Below are 18,186 nucleotides of genomic sequence, written 5' to 3' on the forward strand. Positions count from 1 at the left end.
CCAGTATTGACAAGCAGGGACATCAGCTGCCCAACAGATGTTGTGTTTAATGTACAACAAATCAGAATAATACAATAAAGTAAATAAAATCTATATCGGAAAAAAATGAGATTCAGAATGCATCTGAATTATTTAAGGATGCACAGGTAATAAATGATTATAATTAGGTTTAGAAATGACAGGTATCTCTTGAAATGGGCATTGACTTGTTTACTTTCCCCCAAGAGTTAAGTATAAAAAGTACAGCAGTGTACAGGAACAGTAGAGAAATGGCAGAACATAGTTGGTGTTTAGATCCAGAACCGCCCTGTGTAATACCTGTTATGACTATTTATTTGTGTTTGTATTTATTTATTTGTGTCAAGGACTGTTATTTGTTCTTTTTTGAATATAGATCCTGTGTTAATAGGAGTTGGTTTTAGGTATAATTTGACTGTAAGAAATACCAGTGTATCTGAGTCTTTTTGGGGTTTTTGGCAGATTGCAAGAAATTTCCTCGGCCTTTATCTCTGAATGTCATGACAAAAAATTTTAAAAAGAGAAATTTTAATATCATAATGAAATTATCTTAATTGTTGCAATAGAAATAATAGTTGGTATGAGTCATGCTAGAGTGAGGCAATGTTTTCTGCAATAAAAAAATACTTTTACTTCTTGTTCAGGTTAAATATCACCAGATTTAGAAAGCACAAACACACTTTCTAATCTAAAGGTTTTCATTCCTTTTAAAATGATCACAGTGGTTTAGCTCAGTTTTCATGCTCCATTGAGGTCTGTATAAATAGCTTGCTTAAAATGTGAATGTAGCTTAGAGTCAGAAATTCCTGCTGTGTGTGGCAAGCTATGAAAGGGGAAGAAAATTCTATAGCAACTGTTGTTAGAAGGATAGATATCATGTTTGGGCATAGATTGTTTGGTGTGAGTATTAGCTGTCTACTTTTCAGTACAGAGTCCCCACTGGGTTTAGATCGAACTTGTTTTGAAAGTACATTGTAGATCAATACAACAGGGGCCAGTTGATGGCTGAGCAGTTAAATATCAGTGCAGCATTCCTCCAAAACTCAGCTTCTAAAGGTAGTCAGCTGTATTTGCAGAAACAGGAATGTTACAAGCTTTATGTATGAAAATACTGAGAGCTAGTTTTGTTTATTCAATAATTGTTAAATAGCACTTCAAAAGCCTTTGTGTTTGCAGTAAAAATCTTGAAGATTTGTGAAAGTTTTATTTGGAAAACAATTTTGTTGGTGAGAACCTTGAACAAGTAAAAGAGCTAGGAGTTAATTGTGTTATTTAATGCAATTTCATTAAAGTTACCACACATACCCTGAGAAAGCTTCTGTGTGGAATTTCTTCAGGTTTCAACAGATTTTCTCATTTTCATGGGCTAAACAGGTAGGAGCTTTAAACCTGCTCAAATTTTTAAATCAGTCTCACAGTCAGCAGGTTGAAATAACACTGATGAGCTGTGGATGTGAACTCCTTATAGAATTAAATGAATTTTCAGCAAAGAAAGAGCTCTGGTTATTCTGTGTCTGAAGTGTACTGATAAGGGAACAGATGCACCAGTGCATGCATTCTTACTAGGTATCTGAAACATCCAGTGATTAAAGGAAAGTATTTGGGAAAATATTACAGCCATGCACTAAGAATGAGTGTTGAACTATTATTTCCTGGTGTTCTCTTAGAAGGCTTCACCACGAGAAGTGCCATCAGGAGAACTGGCTGGCTGCTGTCTCTTCCCTGGCTGGTGTGAAAGGGCAGAGCAAGCATGCCTGGTTTCTCTCTTGTAGGGAGATAACCTCTTCTTTTTACTCTATCCCAAGAGAATTGGGAGACTGGCACAGGGAAGCATAGCTTAGTTTTTTATTTTAGTAAATGCTTTATTTTGAAAACATTTTCTCTCTTTATTCCTAAATTTAATGTTTTCTTATATGTCGTGAAGCATCATCTAGTCAGAGCTGCACTCCTACAAAGCTTCTATATTTCCAAAAGTGCCTTTTTTGTGTAACAACAATAAATAAATAAATACTATGTATCTGTGCGTGCATGTGTATATATATATAAGTATCTATAGGGAGTTCTTTTAATTTGCTGCCTTGAAATTTTTTGGAAGAGCAACAGAACTGAGAAGAGAGTCTGCCCTCAGGAGCACTGTGTCTTATTACCACCATGTCTCACTGGAGACTGTTCCATTTGTTTTGATGCACTTTGATTTGCTAAGTAGCTTGGGGTCATCTTCTTAAGACAAGAGTCTTTAGGAGCTCAAGAATAGCTAATGCAAAGTGGGTCAGGAAGGCAGTGCTGTTTAAAGTACCACGAACATTTCAGGCAGTTTGGCAGCTCCAGCATGTCCTGCATGTGCACTGTGTTCACCAGTTAGTTTGGGATGAATAGGGGCAATAACTTGGGTGCGTCTGGAGGTTTGATGGACACCGTGCTGTGTATTGTACTGAGCTGCGTTTGTGTCTCAGAGCACTCCAGTGACTCTGGGGCAGGGCAAGGATTGTGCAAATGCAAGGCTTCTAGTTTTTCCAGTGAGAGAACTTTCCTAAAATCAGAGCTTCCATAAAGGAATAAGTATGCAAGACTTGTTGTTGAACTTAAATACTTTGCTGAGTTGGAAAGAAGAGAAAGACTTGGAAAGAGGGAAGTTTTGGTAGTATAAGGATAGATTTTAAAATTGGATCATAGTGGTTTTACTACAACATTCCTTTACGTCACACTTGAACCATTGAAAAACAAACTGTAAAGGTGTAAGGAACATTTGAAAATGCAAACTCAGCTAAGTCTTCTGGAGAAAGTTCTTGGTGATGCTCTGGAAACACTTCCCTGCAGTCAGCTGGCATGATGGGCAAATGCAAAAGTGCCATGTGCCACTGGAGATAAACAGGGCTAGGAGCACAAAGCTGGGGTGGTCATGGCCAGTCATAAACTTGTCTTTAAAGTGGTTGGAGCTGCTGCAAAGATCAGGAGCAGCTGCCTTTGACCTTTCTTCTTTTGAGGAGCTGAGAATCTTTTGAGAATCTTTTATTCTGTTGTGGGACTGCACTGGAGATGCAACTTCTGGGTAGTAAAATTTCAAATGGTAGATTTGGGTGGGGCATTTTGTGGCATTCCAAGTTCTGTGTCTTTGAGAGCTTCGGTACTCGTTGCTAACCTGGTAATCATTCTGGTTTTGTAAATTTGGGTGAGAGGCCTTTTGGCTTTACATTGAAATCTGACTGTGTACCTTGATTACCACACAAACTTCATAATGTTTCTATTACTTGTCCAGTTATGCCAAACAGCTTCCAGTATTTATCAAGAAGTATGGACAAGAGTAACAAAATTGGAGAAATGCTCCTCAGGAGCATCCAGTGGTCTGTGCACACTGAAGATAGCAAATTTTAAATGAAATTAGGGAATAACAGAGGAATGAATTTGATTGTTTATCAATAACATCTCTTTCTTTCAATGTGTGTTGTTTTCAGTAACAGTTTTTTCAACAAGCTCTGACTTTTCAATGAATACCTGTTTATCTTTCATCTTCCAAGGGTTCTGGTATCTATAGGTTGTGCACTTTTTCCATGTGAGAAAATACATTTTATTGTATTAAGTGTTAATGTTCAAACCTTTTTCATAACCATGTTTCAGTTTGTAGCCTTTGTTTTGTGTAAAAATAAAATAGATGTGTGTTTCAGCCATTTCCTGTTAAATCAGTAATATACTTATCAATCTTCTCATTCTTGGTAGAATAAATATAGAATAAATATAGAATTAACTTGGTGCAGACACATATTTTTGGACTGAATTACAATATATATGTATGTTCACCATCCTAACTTCTGTTTCAATTTTTTAGGGAGAGCCTATAACTTTCTGTGAGAACAGTTTTGTGAAGCATCGTTCCAGTACAACTAAGCAGTTCCTGGAAACAGCTGTTAATCTTCAACTGTTTAAACAGGTATGAGAGGGTAAATGATCCATATTTAATGATATTCTGTTACAAAATATCTGTATTTAAATATATTTTCCTTTCTGTCAGCCTACAAATGTCTGGGATGAAATCTAAATACAAGTACTTTGGGTACAGTCATCCCAAATTTGTTGTATTTTTGTATCTGCAGTTGTAGTTCAAAGGAGTGGTGGTGAAACTGAACAAAAAAATAACCCCAGGGTGCAGAGCCAGTGCAGCATCTCTTCAGCAGCCCAACTAAACAAGAAAAATCAGGGATCTCCCAGCTTGATGGTTGAACTTCATTTTCAGCTCTCTTGGCTCATGCCCAAACAGCCTAAACAGCAGAGTGCTTAAGTTAAATTAGACTTCACTGGTGTTTATTTAGAAACTGGATCCATCGTGCAACTGCAGTTTTCTTTGCTGGGTTTTTTGAAGTATGCTCACAGAGAATGTCACAAACCTGAGCTATGGGGGTGCCCTGAACAGTATGCTGGCTGATCTCTTAATGCAGAATTTGAATTAATAGAGGACAAATTGCTAAATGTCTGTTCAGTTATAGTTTGATCACAGTCTTGGAAATGGGTTTTGTTCTTTGGTTTTATTCTGTACTCTTCTCCCTTTTCATCAGTTGACCCCATTGCATGAAAAGAGTGTTTAACTTATCACTACATTTTTATGAAAATCAAGGAAAATGTGAATGAAATCAGAAGCTCCATGAAAAAATATATTTTCCTGCAAATGTCTGGAATGATTGATACGCAAGAGTTCACGTTTAGATAATCAGGGGGACTTCTTTGAAGATACACAAGCATGATAGAGTAGGGAAATCCATTATATGTAGAACCTTCTAATTTTTAAACAACATTTGGTGGGGTTTTTTTCAGAGGTTACTGTCTGAAGTAAAGATTTGTGCGAGGATGGTATTTTATAGAAATCCCATGAAAACATGATCACAAGATTTGGCTCTTTAATTTTACTTATATAAAATAAGCAATAAGAAATCTGAAACCTTTTGAAGTATGATTGATTGGCTTGAAATGGGAAGAAGTAACAGATTAAAGTGTGGTTTACATTTTGCATATCTTTGTGTGATAACCTGGCATGAAATTTTCTTAATAAATAGTTGCTTACAAGCAATGTTTCTACACTGTCACAGTGGTAGTACTGAAACAAAAGCTTCAGCTGCCATGAATGGGCTGGCTCTGGTAACTTACCCATTACATTTTAATGTGTTCAATTAAACAGAATCAGTTTACAATTTGTTTATAGCTTGTTTTAATTTTATTTCAATGGAAGGAAATAATAGAGGATTAGGAAATAGTAACAATTTTGATGATGTGTGTGGTTTAATAGTAGTAGTAGGTTTTTTTCATTCCTCTGGTTCTTGTTGCAAAGGTTACTCCTACTTACTCAGTTAATCCTCAGGCCAGCTGCATCTTCTCCAGTTTTTCCCACTGACAAATGAGCTGTTTTCAAAGTTGTTTGTATTCAAAGAGAGCAAACTATATTTTATTCTGCTCTGAAAGTCTTTTAGGCAGAAAATAGTTCTTAGAGGCAGCCTTAAACCTAGACCATGCAGAAAATTGGTTCTTTAAATACACCCTTTTTGCCATAATTGACAAGTGGGCTTTATTTGTGCTGAAATCTCTCCTCTCCTCTGTCCCTTTAATTAGGCTAGCATGGAAGGTAACTAACCTTTGTATCAGGCTGCAAACATAAGTAATTAATAATTACATCTTATGTGTCAAATAGTTCTCATAAGTGTCTAGGGAAAATATTAATTCATTCTTAGAACTAGCCTGAAGCCTAATGCTGGACTGTCTCCTTAAATAGTGTACTTCTATCAGCAAGGAAATCTTCAACATTTATTGGGCTTTGTTCCTAGCATGTTGGAAAGTGTTACCTAGAAAAACAAGTAATGAATGCAGGAATCATATGCCTTTGAAAATTGTTAGTAATTCAAATTTCATTTACCATCTTTATGAGCCGAACTCTCTTCTCGTGAGACAAACTTTATTTTGTGGAAATCACATTTATGGTGTTTGCTTCTAAAAACATTTCCATTTTAAAAACTGATGAATTTACTTGGATATTCTGAAGTGGATGTAGTCTCTATTTTGGTTTGAGATCTCAAAATCAGTTGAGATAATGTCTTAAGTCACCTTGAAATCCAAGGGTGACACTGGAATCGCTAGTTTTTCATTGAAGGAGGGCTCTTTGGATCTCAAAGTGAATACATTTCTTGGAAGAGCAGGCCCAGATTTTTCAGTCTGTGGGTTTGTAGCGTGCGGGTTTGAAAAATGGAAAGAGAAGACCCATACATTTTATGTGTAATTCCACATGCTATGATTTTCATGTAGCAGTTTAAGTGCAACCATTTAACAGTAAATTACTCAAAAGCAAACGCTACTACTACCACCACTACTAACACTTATAATTTCTTTTAAATAATGTCTCCAATATCTTTTTGCCAACAGTTCTCTTTGTCAGTATTTACATTAAATACTCAGTTGGTGGGACCCTATCAAATTCAGTCAGTGTCTCAGCCTTCTGTTGATAGGATTTTACCAGATGATGAGTATGTCCATAAATCTTATGCTAGTTTATAGTATGGAATGAATTCATAACTTTCCCCGAAGAGATAATGTGCTACAGTTCAAAGGAAGGGATGGGAGTGGAGGTTGTTGTTTTGGGGGGTTTTTTCACAGCAGTAGCTAAAGGTGCTCTTATCTCTTTTTTTTACTGTGAAATAATCCAGTGATCCCACAGTGGTCTGACCATGAACCAATCTATTTGGAAAAAGGCCAACTTGGAGTAAAATGAAAAAATAAGAAGGAATTTAGACAGGGAAGAGAGAAATATCTTCATGCTTACCTTACTCTAGCTTCTGGAATTTTTGTACTCTGAGAAAGTTGTTTTTTCATGTCACTAGTCTGTTCATTGGCAAGCGTCAGATTGTGACTAACACTGTTTGGATAATCAGTCACAAAAATGATTCAGCCAAAGAATTAATTCTGGTTCATTCCTATGTACTGTTTAGTACCAGTGAATAACTCATAATTCTTGCTAGAAGATGAACTGTGTGTAATTGAGAAATTGCTTTCTCACTTTATCTGTCAGACTTGAGTTAGCCTTTTCAAAACAAAAAGGGAGGGGTTGCTTCTTGAAAGAATTTTAAATCTATAGGAATGTGCTTGTTCTACTTCCTTGAAAAGAATGTATTAATCCCTTCTGAGTGGTTTATTCATTAATTTTCTAATTTTGACTTTTTCTGACACATTTGGATCATTTCAGTCTTTGTACATACATTTATCTGTAGCTGCAAATTCATGTGGTCCTGTAGCTGTGACCTCTGCATAAGGACAACTGTTGCAATATACATCTGTAAATGCACCTAAATAAGTGTTAGTGCTTAAAAAGACCCCGAATTTCACAACAGGACATTTGGGAATGGCTTGGTGACCTTTATATGGTTATGGTAACAAATCCGGAGTTACTATTAAGTAAGAAAATAAATTATTTTCTTTCAGACACAGAAAATATAAAGAGTTTTCTTGATCTATACTCTGTATTCCTTCTGCTCACACTTACACTTGCTCTTGTAAAGTCCATCTGAGAGCAGTGTATTATCCTTAAGACATGTAAGGTCTTGAACATACAGATTCCACTATAATGGACACATTTAGAACTCTAACACTGTGAAGCAAGAGAAGAGACAACAAAATGTTTGTGACCCTTTGTTTTTCACCTCCAGTTTATTGATGGTCGGCTATCAAAATTAAATGCAGGAAGAGGATTCTCTGATGTTTTTGAAGAAGAAATCACAGCAGGAGGCTTTTGTGGAGGTACAGAATTAATTTGGGAGTATTCATTGACACTTCTTTGGGAACTGTTTGACATGATATCCTCATGATGTCCTGTAAGTTTTGGAAGTCACTGATCTTGTTACTGTTCTACTGTTTCCCTTTGTTCTTGGGAAGGTTTTAGCCTTTAACAAATCACTGCTGGGACATGTACTATTATGTATCTAGTTACACCAGTGTATTAAATGAAGATATGTTTATTTAATCCTGTAAAATAATATTTTATTTTACAATAGTATAGGATGAGATATCGCTATAGTGTTTACATTTTTAACTGCATATTTATATAATCTGCTGCGTTCTTGTAAGCTGTATTTTCAAAATCATTTTGACATTTTGACATTTGTGCTGCTTAACTTCTAGATAATTATGTTTTCCATAAACACTTCATTTTCTTTTCACATCTGCTTATTTCGGCAATGTAGAAATCACAGTGATGTCCTGAATATTAAGAGAAATCTGCTTTCTCCAACAAATGTGTTACTGTAAAAAAGGGGATTTTTTTTTTTTTTTTTTTTTTTTTTTTTTTAGTTTTACATATGATTTGAGAAGGGACATGGAAATCTATCTTCTTTGTAAAGAAAAATATTATTCTCATGTTGTTTGCCTCAGTTGTGTTCACTGACAATTGTTACAACAGTTTGCACGTCAGCTAACCCATATGGAAGAGTGCATCCTGAACCCAGTGCTGAGTTTTACAGGATTATGGGGTGGTTTCCTGTTAAACATTTAGGACAGGTGTATTGTTATTTCAGGCATTGTCCTGTTTTAAACCCAGCACCACACAGCTGCTCACTCTACTGCAGCCAAAACCAGCCCAGGTGTAAGAGATGGTATTAAAACATGGGATCAAAATATGCATGACAGCACAAATGCTATTTTATGGTGAATCTTGAAAGTTGTGTAGAAAATTCCTCAGTAGATGGAGGTTATGTGATTTGAGCAAACCCACTGAGGTGCAGATGGCAGCTTTGAATGGGCTTCCTTTGCAAGACTGTGCTTGGATGGGACACATTGAGAAGAGGATTTGGCCCCCACAGAGAAACTATCAAGTGCTGCAGAGCCAACTGCACCTCCTAAAAAAATAGCTTTTCTATACTCAATGTTCATATTTTCTTTTGTTCAGCATTTTCACTGCCTTCTTCTGCCTTCTGTGTCTTGTGCTAGAATCTAGCAGATAATTTGGGGTTTTGTTTCTTGATTAAATTGTGGTTAGTTATACAGAGATTTACTTCTTCCCTGCCTTTTCAGGGTAGGTTATGCTGTTCTGTAAACAGATTTGAGACTTTGAGCATCCATCATTCAGATAGGTGATGTCAGTATTCAGAGCTCATTTGCTGACTGCAGGTAGGGGTCAGGGGGCTGCAATAAAACTGCAGTAGAAGTTAGATAAAGCTTGTTTTTGGCTGTGCTGTGGCAGGCTGTGAACCGTGTCTCACCTGGCTCTGCTCAGGAGGGACCACTCAGCTCTGCTGGGCTGGCTCGCACTGCTCTGTGCTTTTCAGCTCACACAGGCTGATAGTGCCAGGCTGTGGACAAATTGCTCAGGGCACATACTCAGTATTTACATAACTGCTGTCTCATTATTGTTATCAAGTGCAGGGCTAACAATATGTGTGCAATTGAAGGTGACATTTTGTGACGCTAATGGGGTAGAACTATGATCTCTTTGCGGACTTCACCCCTGTCAACTTTAGCAGGAGGCCCAAGGTTTGAAAAAACCAGGTGAAACCCAGATTTCAGAAAAGTCATAGAAAGTTAGTGTTAGCTCCAAGCTGTTAAAAGAGCAGGTGAACACATTCTTAATGTAGACAGTATAATTTAAAAACTACCAAGTCGAATTCAAATGGGAAGTGTTTCTTTAAGTAATGTCTTTTTAAATTTGCATTTGTTCACATATGCAAGTTTAACTAAACCAGAAAAGAAAATGAAACTGAAAATTGAAGAATAAAACTTAAATTTCTTTTTTTTTATGATTTTCTTTTTTTTTAAAAGTGGTCAAAACTTATTTGTGTGTCTGTGTCTGAAAATAAATCTTTATTACAGTTTGCACTTTATAATTAAAATTTTATTTTCTCTTATATTTTATTCTATAGAAGTATTAGTTCTCAAGAGCTTTATGTAGCTTTCAATATAAGAATATAGTGATGGATTGGTTTAGTACTCATATTTCTTGTACAATATGTTAATTAGTTTTTAATTACATTAATCTTACTACAGCAGGGGTTTTTTTAAATGGTCTAATGTCACTGAAATAGAAGTGCTAATCCTTCTTTCTAATAGAAGGAAAACTGAAAAATAAAGATATATGAAACTCCCTTGTAATGATACTTTGCTTTAAGGAATCAGACTTTTTGTTTTTTGCTAGGACTTCAGGAGGTTCAGCTCTACCTGAGGGTGTGCAATGTTAGCATGGCTGTCTGTGGATGAGTATTTTACTGTTCTCTGGATTGTCGTCCCTGAAGTGTCACTGCAGAACTAGATGAACATTAAACTTGGTCATTTCTGTGATCCCATTTATTGTTTGTATTAATTGTTTAAGTCAGGTTGTTACAGAGAAAGCTCAGCTGTGGAAAATGTCACTGTTAAGGACACCTGAAGACAGAGATACATGAACATCATTGACAAGAACTGTAGCGTTGAAATACCATATTAAAGAAAACATTTATGGTTCATGCTTCACCCTTATGGTTCATACTTTGTCCTTAACACCCCAGCAGTGATTAAATTTCACATTAAATGTGTTATTTGTGTGCCTCCTTCCCTGACAGTTCTAGGGGGCCAGATCAAAGGAGTGAAAAATGAGTTGTTTCTGCTTTAGGTTGCTCTTTGCCATTCTTAATGGAGATGGGATCATAATGATCATGAAGTCTCTCCTCTCTAAGAGAGCACTGCTTTCTTGTGCTATTGTTCCTGAGAATCTGGCTGTCTCAAAATTGCTCGTAAAAACTGAGTGGAATGGGTGAAAGTATCTGATATGAGTCTAAAGAGTTCATGTTTCTTCACCTAATTTTGAAAATTTGGAATACTTTTTCCAATGATCCAGTTAGTTCGCAGAAATGTTCTAGGAGTGTATTTTGGCTTTCATTAGCCAGTGGAATAATTCTAGCCAGGCCTTAGTTCATGGATTATTGTAACACTTGAGGACTTTTGCCAGCTCCTGTTGAAAGTCTGTAACGTTATATCAGTATGGCCCTTTCAACGTGGTCATGCTCTGTTTGAAACTGGAGCATCCTTGTCAAAGTGAATGTCTTGTATGGGGTCAGTAGCAGCACACAGTACTGGAGTATTCAAGTGACTGATGTACTCTAAAACTTTCTCAGGGATCATGGACCTGAACTTTGTGCAGCTGAAGCACCTTTGGGAAGCAGTATTGGCTTCTTCATCAAGTAGGATTTAACGTGCACCTTTGTGGCCAGTTTAGTCCTCGTGGTCCTACAGAAGTCAGCAGCTCTCACTTGCCTTTAGAGGTTTTTCTTTCTGAAAGAAAGTAGATACAGTTAATAATTTAAGAGGATTTTCTTCTGAACAGGAATATACAGTTGTGACATAACCCTTAGACTTTTCTCTTTTCATTGTCCTTGGTATGGTACCTTCTGGAGTCCGTGTCATTGTGCTGTTTGAAAGTTTGCCCAGAGGGATCATTATGCTTGAATGCAATTAATACATTATTCTTTCCTTTGAGTTAGTGTTTTTCTTTTTATACTTTCTAGAAGTGTGTTACCTTATCATCATTTTAATTTCTCTTTGTACTTCACTTGGAATTAAAACTTTGTGTGTTGAAAACGTAAGCTTTTACAAAGGAAACAGAAAGCAAGCAGTAAGAGATGCCTATGTTTCTTTCTTAGTGTACACATACTCTTATCTTCACATTCCTTGTATATCTGGAAAGAATTAATTGAATAAGTAATCCTCTAAGTACATTTTTTATTCTGATAATGAAGAGGATTGCAACATTTAAAATATTGAATGTATGTTTGATTGTGTTAATTTGACATTTCTCTTTCAGGAAATTCAAGATCTTATCAGCAGTGGATGCACACAGTGAAGGTATAAACTTGGTTAAGTAATTATACTGCCTACCCTGTCCCTTAGGTCTCCATCCTTTTCCTTACCTCTGTGTAATGGTAAAAGTTTGTTCATTTGTGAGAAAGATGTAAGTGCATTCTATAAGAAGTGCCAAGTCTATAGTACATGCAAAAATTTTTGAGGTTTTTTTCTTGAAGAATTTTTTAAAAATTCCCATACACTAAACAAATGCTAAAATGCATACACTTTTATGTCTGTGTAGTCAAAAGATTTCACTGCTTTCTGTATCATGTTACATTCCATAACTCTGAATTAGGTGTGACAATTTGATATGGAGCTTATCACTTCTAGTAAATAGCAGTTTTGTTAATATGGATTTGTACAACTTGGCTTGCAGAAGACCCTTGGTATAACCTTGTTATTCTGCAGCATTAGTAAAATATATTTTAGATTAAGAGAATTCTTGTGTGATTAAATGAGATAATTCTTCCTGTCAGGCCAAAGTTTTTTTTAGTTGCACAATAAATATGGTAGGAACACGTGAAAAATAGCCTAACTTCTGAATTGATTTTGAAATGGTAACAGTGAATGAAGACCGAGAATCCATCATTCTGTTGGAGTGCCTTGATAAATGTGTCAGCTGTGGGATGACGTACTGTAACCCTTGTGTAGCTGCAGACAGCAGGTTGGGGAGGAAACACAGCTGTACTTGCTCTTACCCATTGCAAAGAAAGGTTGCTACTTCTTCACAGCACACTTTATTTTTCCTTGCTGTTGTCTTAAGGTTTGCCTTGTGTTAAAATGTTACTTAAATACATTTTTTGTGTATTTCAGAAAGGCAGTGCACTGATCAACACAGCGATGACCAAAGCCACTCCGGCTGTGAAAACAGCATATAAATTTGTAAGATCATCTCTTTCAAATAAATAATACGTAAAAATACAGCAATTTCCAGCAACGTCTCATTCTCCCTGAATGATGAAAAACCTAAGCATTTTCTGAATAAACTGCAAAAAATTACTCCAGCCTTTAGAAAGTGTTTAGCTTCCTTGGTTTTCTTATATAGCACTAGGATTTAGAGTTGGTTCAAAGTCTTCTGGATAGCTTGTACATAAAAATAGATTTTATCAAAGCATCAGTGTGCTGGCTTGCTTTCAGACTAATACACCCTAGAAGCTTATTTGAATATCATTTAGGTATTTGATACACAGCTGTAATTTCACTTTGGCAGTAAGTGCTGCACTACTGAGACGTAAAGCATCAGTAATGTGTGCAGCAAATCATCTGCTCCCTTTTAGAAATGATAGTGGAATACTCATGTTTAACTGGGCTAAATGCTTATACTTTCCCTCTTAAAAGATCTTATTTTTCAAAGACTGCCTACCCCATGAAGCATGTGAGATTGTACTGTATTATGCAGTATGGTAAAACAGCAATAGAAAAAAATAAACTGAGAAGTATTTTAAAGTTGCTTTTATAATACATGGGAAAAGATTTTTGGCTTCCTTTTTGCTTTTCCAAATGTTTCACTAGCTGGATGCATTATAAATAGTCCTGAATAAATCAGTAAATCAGTCTGTGCTAAAGTATTTTAAGTAAAGTTTTCAAACAGAATTTTTAATTTTACATCACTTGAAAAACACAGCAGACATAGAGAGAAGCAGGTAAATAAATTAAATATACTTCATATTCATGGACTCATTTATAATTTAAAAAAATGGTTCATCTGCAAATTATTCTTCTTCATTTGCACTATCTTAGACTGTGGTTCAGCCTTCAATTTTGATAATTATGTCCTTGATAGTAAAGGTTCCTCAAAGTGAACTTTTGTATATGCCAGGAAAACTACAGTAAACTTCTGAGGATCTTTATGTATATGGTATCCATATTGCTACCCCATTTAATTTCTTACATTGTTGTCCTTTATGGAACCTCCTAACAGAGAACTGAAATATTCATTTCTTAATTGTCACGTAACTGATTGGGAGCTTTGAGTAGTGTCATTGGTACCATCCCTCAGAGTTAGAACAAAGCACTCAAAAATTCATTCAAATGCCGTGAGCAGGATCTGGAAAGTTTAAAGTGCCTTTCAGGTTAGCATCTGGTACATGGCACCCCATCGTGCTATTACTGAGCTTATGGATGAATGATTTAAGGATCAAAAAAACTATGACCTCTTGATTCGAGAAAATGATGATTTTTCTGAATTGCCATGTACAAAAAATCCACAGAAAAATAAGTGGTTTTCTGATATTTATGCCCTTGAATGTATTTTAAAATTCCTATTTTCAAGCCAACCTTGAAAACTTTTGTAGTTTTTGCCCATATTTTTGTAGGAAAGACCATTTGGTTTCTGTTTGGGTTTTAGGTGTTATGCCCCCATCTTTCATTTTGTTGCCTTCTCCCCCCTTCTCTCTCTCTCTCATTCTTTTGGCCTAACAACATGGTATTCCATATTGATAATTCCTTTCTGTATAGAAGAATATTCTTGGTGGGTTTTTTGTGCAACAATGATTCTTGTCTGCCTCTTTTAATGCATACAGAATTCTCCCCTAAATAGCAGCACTGTGCTGTTCAGCAACACTGGGCAAAATCTCCATCTGCATATGAAATCACTTCATTTCTCTTAAGGTTGATGTTGCCCTGCAAGTTGCCAGACTGGAACACTGTAGCAGTCATCTTCAAAATCTTAGCATTTCTTCAGCATGCTTTATTGCTAAAATACCCTTTCAAATCTAAAGGAGCATATCAAATAAAGGAGTGATATATGTGACCATTCTTAGCCTGTTCCTAGTAAGAATGGAGAATTTTTGAGTATGTTTTCACAGCACTGGCATGGATGTACTGAAAAAAAATCCTTAAATTTGTGGAAAAAGCATGAATATAAAAACTATGGTGGCAGTGTGTGTTTGAATTTAGTGATAAAGGTTATTGCCCTTCTCTATATCACCAAGTGTTTAAAAAAGAGGCAAAATAAGAATGGCATCATAAGGCATGTCCTGTGACTACAGTCAGTGTCTTGCAGAGCAATTTAAGTCCTTTTATTTCTACAGGCAAAAAACCAGGCAAAGCAAGGAATAAAGGAAGTGAAGAGTAAGTTAAAACACAAGGTATGTAGCACACTTTATTTACTTTCTTACACTGCTTCCTCTATCAGTTTGAAGCTTATACTTTACAAATCACATGAGATTTGTGTTTTTAATGACTTTTGAAATATGCTTAGCCCTTTGTTCAACAATACATTTTTCATAACGAGCCCTCTGGCAAGTATCTGTCATTCTATGCATCCACTGAATAATCTCTTTATTGTTTGCATATTTTATCATAGAACAACAGAGGTCTTCAAAGATACATTAAGAGGATGTATGTTTTCATAAAATTGATTGCTTTGATATCACAATCAAAGCCTTTGCTTCAAGCTGAGAATTTGAGAAGGGAGAGTCTTGCAGTACAGTGTATTTCAGGAGGTTGTCCAGTTCTAGTTCCATAAGATACATGAACAATAGCAGCGTTTCAAGATGAAGGAATAGTTTCATTTTGCAAAAGCAACCTCACAAACTGTCAGAAAAGATGGTTTAGGCATTTTGCAGCTGCTTTTCCCATTTGGAATTTTGCTTCCATGTAAGATTTTTCTGTACAGAGAAGAAACCATTTTTTGGATACCTATTATGCTATTTTAAGAAAAATTTCAAAAACATTTGAACAATTCAACTTTTAAATGACCGTGTTGGTAATCCAGCATTTTGAAAAGCTAAATTTGATTTTCTTACCACAGATGGTATTTTCATGACAGTACTAGATTGTGGTAAGATAATTCTGAATGCATTCTGCATGCATAATATGGAGGGTATGTTTGCAGATAATGATTATAAATAAAGGAATTAAAATCTGTTTTGTTGCATAGGAGAGTGAGGAAGAGTATGGGACTTGCAGTGCTGGTGCAGTACAGACTGTCCCTGTCTACACATCTCATTATGATAAAAGAACAAGCTCAGAAAAACGAAGACTGGCACAGGTAAGACACCTGAAACTTCTGTTTGTATTCACATACATATAGGAAAATTTTTTGCTGCTTACAGTAGTGTGCTTGTGAATCTGTTTCCAAGATGATTTTCCTGTCTGTGTTTGGATAATGTGGTTAAAAGGCTGTGTTTATAGAAATAATTCTACACTGCTTGTATGGAGAAAAAAATACTATTTGTGTTTCATCCCTGTTGGGAGGGGAAAGAGCAGGAGATCTGTAAGTATGGATCTGAGATGTAATTCTAAAATGCTGGTTTTGAGAAAGGCTTCTCAAAAAAAAATAGAGTCTGGTCTATTCATAGATCTGTATGCAGCTATCTCACTTCTTTTAAGGCATAATAATTTTGTGTTTCTAATAAATTGTTTTGGCAGTCATATGGGCTTTAACCTTGCTCAGATAGTTATGATTTATTATTTTGTTTATTAGTCAGCTAGTTAATGCAGTGCCAGTGTCTTGGCTTTGTTCTCTAATCCTTTCTAGTCTAGATTTGAAGTAACAGGTGTAGTGTCTCAACTTTGGCAAGTTTTTAAATGTTTTCAGATCCATTTTGACAGTTTTTTTCAAAAATATCAACAAAGTAGTTTTTCTAACATTTTTTTCTTGACAGTATTTACCTGCATGTTTACATATTTTTAATGCATGGGTGTTTATTTTTACGTTGTATTGTTATAGCATGTTTTTAATATATGTGGATTTTTAATGCCTGCATCTTCCTAACATGAGAATTAAATATACAAATTCAGTGCAATTGACCTAACAACATTTATATTTTGCTCTAGGTACTGCAAAAATTAAAATCTGGGTTGTCTATTTAATCAATTTCATTTTGAATTACTTTTTATCAGTAGTAAACACAGAGTTTCTGAAATACACCATCAAACTGATGCAGATGATTGCTAAATGATAGTGAAACTGTACATTAGTATTAAGTCATTATTTTTAGAAGGGTTATAAATAATACAAAGACTTTCTGCTTCACTGATATGGTAGTGCTGCCTATTGTTATGTACAGGAGTCTAGGGATACAAAGGAATATAATTCACCTTGGTGCAATTAAAGATTTCTTTTGAAGGCGTGTGTTCCGACAGAACAGTTGAATTTCCCTGTGTTTTTGTGTGTGTGCAGCTGTACAGTGCTGAATCCTGTGATCATTGCTGTTTCTGCCCGGTGTCCTTTAGCTTTGCAAACAAGGCAGGAGTGCAGATGTGTGCCTGGCTTTGTTTCCATGCACGCACACACACGTGTTAATGGACACATGTACATGTGTGTATGTGGGGGGTATTACCAACAAAGCTGGGAACTCAGAGCCTCACGGTTTTGCCCTGCTCCAAACCAAAGGTGTCTTCTCCCCAGCCCTTGTCCCAAATGTCACATGAACCCAGCGGGCAGGAAAGAGCACATGGGGATTGCCCTCCAAGATCCCATTCACCTCTCACTCATGCCATTCTCTTTTCCCTCCTCTTCAAAAGCAAACAAACCAAAGGACTTCTGATAAATAAATCTGTTGTTGCTACTCTTGTTTTATTGTTGATCTTGGTATTTGAATAAGGTAACATAAATTCTTTATTAATAAGTGGTGATTTTAAAGTTTACATCCAAATGAAATATATATATATTTGTATTCACAATGCATGTGTATGAGAGAGAGCATGTTTGATCTAGTACTGAATCTGCTGTTTAAAATAAGTGAAATTCAGAGTGCTGTTATTGTCAGGTGTAATCCTTTTTGTGGTAGTCTTTATCCTGCAAATCAGACTCTTTACCTGGGTTTCTAAAATTATCTTTACCAGTGGCCGTATCAGTATAAGGTTAGTGCTAATGTGCAGTTCTGGCAATTTGATACATATTTAATGAACAGATACTGATTAAGTTGTTATATTGGTGTAGTGAAATACCCACCCCAAACCTAGATAAACAATGAACAAGAGAGAGTGATTGCTTTTAAGGGTCATCCTGCTTCCAAAACAGAGGCACCTCTGCACTTTATTACTATCTGTTCTGTACTAAAACATTTAGAAAATTGGAAATACAAAGAATTTGGTGTCATATGTTATGTTGTATTAGAAGTATGCATTGAGCTTTTCCTTCTCCACTTCTTGGAAACAGTTAAATATTAAGAGTTATCTGATATGCTGAAAAACCTACTTTGAAAAGTTATGTAAGATACAAAAGTTTGCTTTACTGAGAAAGATAATTTTAAAAATTCGTTCGCAACAGGATTTGGGGGTATGAGATGATGTTTCCTTTACAATAGGAAGTGAATCTGCTTTTACTCCAACAAACAGGCGTTTGTATGTGGGTCTGCTAATTAGTACGGTTATTTCCTGTTTTGT

The 18,186-nt window shown here is 35.8% G+C and overlaps 1 protein-coding gene across 3 annotated transcripts in view; it reads left to right on the forward strand.

The window, feature by feature from the left end:
- The window catches only part of DENND1B (DENN domain containing 1B), a 152,735-nt gene that overhangs the window by 114,993 nt on the left and 19,556 nt on the right, over nt 1–18,186 (forward strand). For all 3 annotated transcript variants that reach the window (XM_063407695.1, XM_063407693.1, XM_063407696.1), the window contains 6 exons: nt 3,842–3,943; nt 7,692–7,782; nt 11,810–11,850; nt 12,664–12,732; nt 14,883–14,939; nt 15,734–15,844. In XM_063407695.1, the coding sequence (XP_063263765.1) occupies nt 3,842–3,943; nt 7,692–7,782; nt 11,810–11,850; nt 12,664–12,732; nt 14,883–14,939; nt 15,734–15,844 (471 nt within the window). The remainder of the gene's footprint in view (nt 1–3,841; nt 3,944–7,691; nt 7,783–11,809; nt 11,851–12,663; nt 12,733–14,882; nt 14,940–15,733; nt 15,845–18,186) is intronic.

The sequence above is a fragment of the Prinia subflava genome, chromosome 10 (genome assembly GCF_021018805.1).
Source record: "Prinia subflava isolate CZ2003 ecotype Zambia chromosome 10, Cam_Psub_1.2, whole genome shotgun sequence".
NCBI classification, from domain to species: Eukaryota; Metazoa; Chordata; class Aves; order Passeriformes; family Cisticolidae; genus Prinia; species Prinia subflava.